This window comes from Myxine glutinosa, chromosome 1 (assembly GCF_964187855.1).
Source record: "Myxine glutinosa chromosome 1, kmMyxGlut1.1, whole genome shotgun sequence".
In the NCBI taxonomy this organism is placed as follows: domain Eukaryota; kingdom Metazoa; phylum Chordata; class Myxini; order Myxiniformes; family Myxinidae; genus Myxine; species Myxine glutinosa.
Window position 1 is genome coordinate 218,773,307 of NC_136261.1, and position 4,740 is coordinate 218,778,046.

At 43.5% G+C, this 4,740-nt stretch overlaps 1 protein-coding gene across 1 annotated transcript in view; it reads right to left on the minus strand.

Moving 5' to 3' along the window:
- Positions 1-895: 895 nt before the first annotated feature.
- The window catches only part of CCT7 (chaperonin containing TCP1 subunit 7), a 64,222-nt gene continuing 60,377 nt past the window's right edge, over positions 896-4,740 (minus strand). The window contains exons 11-12 of the mRNA XM_068127098.2: positions 1,470-1,676; positions 896-1,287 (exon numbers count right to left, since the gene is read on the minus strand). Coding sequence (XP_067983199.1) covers positions 1,078-1,287; positions 1,470-1,676 — 417 coding nt within the window. The 3' untranslated portion in view covers positions 896-1,077. The remainder of the gene's footprint in view (positions 1,288-1,469; positions 1,677-4,740) is intronic.

Here is a 4,740-nt window from a genome sequence, read left to right on the forward strand (position 1 = left end):
GACTTTAATCATTCATGTGGTGTTTTTTTTTTTTTTTACTTGTTCTATGCCTCGTAGTGTAACGCACTTACGCACGCACACCTTTGGGAGGGGGTGTCAACACTTCCCGGAGTACATGCGTGCCAGTGATGTGCACATTCGGGTAAATCTGCAACCGCCCCCCTAATTTTTTTTTGTCTCGTACGCACATGATTGTGGGTAGATGAAGGAGGGATGGGTAGTGTGACCATTGTTTGTAAGGTTGGTTTATGTCCGCAAAAACCATGAGCGGCTGGATCGCGGTGGACGCAAAAGTAGAAACGGTTCACATTTTATACACCGTGAATGCCGGGGCTCTGCTGTACCAGCATCTATCTGCCCGCTATCTGTAGAGGGTGGCAAGGTATGTTTATGCCAAGTCTTCTTCACAATGGTAAAAAAAACAAAAGGCTTGGCAGGCCAAAAAACATGATTTTGACCTCTGACCCCTGTAAAATCCAAGACACCAGCTCAATGTCCAGCGCACAAATCAATCAGCTGTGGCAAGAAATTTGAGTCTCTGTATTGGTTGAAAAAACAAATGCTGGTAAAGCTGTAACAAATTTGAACTTTTGACCCTTATATAAGTCCCAAAATAACTAATCCGAATGTTTCTTTTCCATACATCATTCAAAGCATCTTTTCCAAATTTCATACTGGTCAACTCAAAAGGCAAAATGTACTTTTCGTATTTCACCTTAAACGTTCAGAAGTGGAACAGCTCCATATCGAAAAAAAAGTTCTGGTTATGTTGGACCAAGACATCCATTCCAAACCTGGAGCATTAGCTCAGAAATGAAGGGACCGTGTGATTAAAACTGTTGCAAAAAAAAAAGTTCTCACCTCCAGCAAGAGGTGCGACAGTAATGAAACAGAATACGGACACTCAACTTTATTCGTTTTGAAGAATAGGAGGAATATTCCTTTTCAGGACCTATCAAAATGCAGCTTTTTTTTCTTCTTTATTCTTGCACGAAACTATCATCAACACAAACATAGCAAATCAAAAAAAACAAAAAAAGAACACAAGTCATGGGGGTGTCAGTAAAGATGAATCCCTCAGCCCATTCCACCACCAGGCATACCCTGAGGAGGATCCACTGAAGACTTGGGGTTTCGGATGGTCTCGTCCACGGAGAGGATTAGGCAAGCAGCCTCGCAAGCTGCTCTGATGGCGTTCACCTTGACGAGCGCTGGTTCCCAAACACAGGCTGCGAATGTGTCCGTCACATCCTCATTCACTACATCTACTCCACTCCACAAATTGCCCTGCACACAGCAACAAAGCAAATAAATTTGGATGCCAATCTCAGTTTCTCAGCATGACTAATGTAACAGGGCGTAAGGCAAATAAATAACAAACCACATGGAAACCCGATTTAAATACTGCATTTGAAGTACTGTTTATCAAGACTGAATTTTCAAAGACCAATAAGATTTAGCTGTTGAACCTGAGCATGCTGCTGGCGAAGGCGGTTAAGCATGCTGGTCGCATCAAAGCCAGCATTGCTGCACAGCTGACGTGGTACCACCTCGAGTGCTCGCGCAAACCCAGCCAGTGGGAGCTGCTGTTTGCCGGGCTCGACACGTGATGCATCGCGCAAATACCTCGACACCTCCATCTCCACTGCTCCACCCCCCCCCACCACTGCATCACTCTGTCAAAGGAAAGGGATGCACATCAAATTTTGATGCATGGCATGGCGTTGAGCTGATTGACAATGAAGGATGTTACCCTGTACCAGAATCCAGTCTATAAATTGGGCTAATTGTGATAAAAGTAACAGGCCATATGAAACATCTCAGGCCAATCACGTGACATGCACATACCACTGGCACAACCAAAGTATTGGGTTGCTTGCTTCAAATGTAAAACAAAACTCAAAAGGTATTCAATTTTACAGGGTTAAAATTGACAAGATTACCTTTCATGATGATCAACAATTGTGATCCCAATTATGGCACTAAACTAAGATTATATCCAATTGGACTGGGCCCAAATGAGATATTGCAGATTATTACAAAGATAAAGAAGAACCAATAACATTTCAGTTTCTTATATTACTGATTCGGCCAAAATGCAACTGTATATACATATATATACAGACTTGGCATTTAATATTGAATATTTTTTTTTTTCTTGACTTGGGTTTACTTTCTTAACTCAGTATATAAATCTGGTGAGTTTCTTTTACACTTTGGTGATTTATTTGTTAAAAGAACCATGTCACTGATTGTCTGTCGCAGCAAGAAGTCAACAACAGGATTATATCACAGGAGGCGTGGCAAAATGTACTGACAGGTGCATTTGACGATTGGCTTCACAGTTGGGTATAAAAGGGTTGTTGCGTTCTGTATTAGTGGAAAACAACTGCTGCACCTCTCCAAAAGTTATTGCCGCTTCCTCTGGAGATGGTCCGTCAACTCGACAATGCTGTTTGTCATGGAGTGGTGGCTTTACGAAATTACAGCATCAAAGAGCGTGCTATTGCTCGGCAGTATGGCATCACTCAAGGTCAGGTGTCAAAGATCCTGAAACGAAATGCTCAGAGGGGTGTCCCTACTCCAATACCGAGGCTAGGACGTCCCTGTAGAACCACAAGGAGGATGATCGCCAGCTGCACCGGTTAGTCCGCACCAAGTCAGCTAATCAGCTTAGGGCTGAGTGGCAGCAACTGACAAATGTGCCTGTATCCAGAAGGCGAGTCAACCAACGACTGGTTCAAGCAAGCTATCGTGCCAGGCGTCCCCTGAGAAAGCCATGCCTGACCAGACAACACAGCCAGCGCCGATTGCAGTGGGCCAGAGAGCACCGTCAATGGCAGCCAGGACACTGGAATCACGTGACCTTCAGTGACGAGTCTAGATTTCTGGTCTATCATCAAGATGGCCGCGTCCGAGTGCGCAGACAAGTGCATGAAGCCTACAACAAAGATTGTATAGTGCCAAGAGTCCAAGCTGGAGGTGGTGGGGTGACCGTTTGGGCTGCTTTTCATGCAGGGGGCAAAACTGACCTGGTTGTTCTGAATGGAAACCTGAACCAGTTCAAGTACAGGGCCATTCTGGAAGAAACATTGCTTCCATTTGCTTGTGCAGCCTTTCGAGGAAACTTTGTCTTCCAAGATGACAATGCACGGCCTCATCGTGCTCGCATGATCCAACACTTTCTTGCTGACCGTGGTGTAGAGCATATTGAGTGGCCTGCCATGTCCCCGGATATGAATCCGATGGAGAACTTGTGGGCAGAATTAACGTGTCAAATCGACCACTTGGACCAGCAGCTGACCTCTGCGCGTGAATTGCAGCAGGCTATTGTCACTGCATGGCAAGCGATTCCTGTCCAAACCTTGGCAAATCTCGTGAACAGCATGCCTCAACGTGTACGTGCTCTCCTGAATGCTCGTGGGGGTTAAACGAAGTACTGAACTGTAATTTTACTGTCGGTAATCCCAGTCGTAATTTAACTTTTGTTTTTGTTAAAAAAATTTTTGGCTAATGTGCAAAATAAAAAGATACTTCTGGAAAACGCACAGAAGTTTAACACAGTACTGTCCATGAATTGAGTTCGATATCAGTTTACATCACTTTCAAGGATCAATTTATTTGTTTCGAAATGTCAAATGTGGTTTTTGTTTCTTTTAAAGGTCACATTAACAAAATTTAGAATAATTTCAACATAATTCCAATGAACTTTTGGTTCTAAGACATCTTGAAAAGTAAGTTCACCCCCCAAAAAAAAAATTCCATATTAAATGCCAAGTCTGTATATATACAGTGCATTCAGAAAGTATTCAGACCCCCTTCACATTTTTCACATTTTATGATGTTGCAGCCTTATGCTGCAATCGTTTAAATTCATTTTTTCCCCTGAATCTGCACTCAATACCCCATAATGACAAAGAGAAAACAGGATTTTAGAAAGTTTTGTTAATTTATTAAAAAGAAAAAACTGAAATATCACATTGACAAAAGTATTCATACCCTTTGCTATGACACTTGGAATTTAGCTCAGGTGCCTCCCATTTCTCTTAATCATCTTTGAGATGTTTCTACACCTTGATTGGAGTCCACCTGTGGTAAATTCAATTGATTGGACATGATTTGGAAAGGCACACACCTGTCCATATAAGGTCTCACAGCTGACAATGCATATCAGAGCAAAAACCAACCCATGAGGTCGAAGGAACTGCCTGCAGAGCTCAGAGACAGGATTGTGTCGAGGCACAGATCTGGGGAAGCCTACAAAAAAATTTCTGCTATATTGAAGGTTCCCAAGGGCACAGTGGCCTCCATAAGTCTTAAATGGAAGACGTTTGGAACAACCAGGACTCTTCCTCGAGCTGGCCGCCCGGCCAAACGGAGCAATCGGGGGAGAATGGCCTTGGTAAGAGAGGTGACCAAGAACCCGATGGTCACTCTGGCTGAGCTCCAGAGATCCTGTGTGGAGATGGGAGAAACTTCCAGAAGGACAACCATCACTGCAACAACACTCCACCGATCTGGGCTTTATGGCAGAGTGGCCAGACGGAAGCCTCTCCTCAGTGAAAGACACATGAAAGTCCGCTTGGAGTTTGCAAAAAAGCACCTAAAGGACTCTCAGACTGTGAGAAACAAGATTCTGTGGTCTGATGAAACCAAGATTTAACTGTTTGGCAATTGAATTTACCACAGGTGGACTCCATTCAAGGTGTAGAAACATCTCAAAGATGATGAAGAGAAATG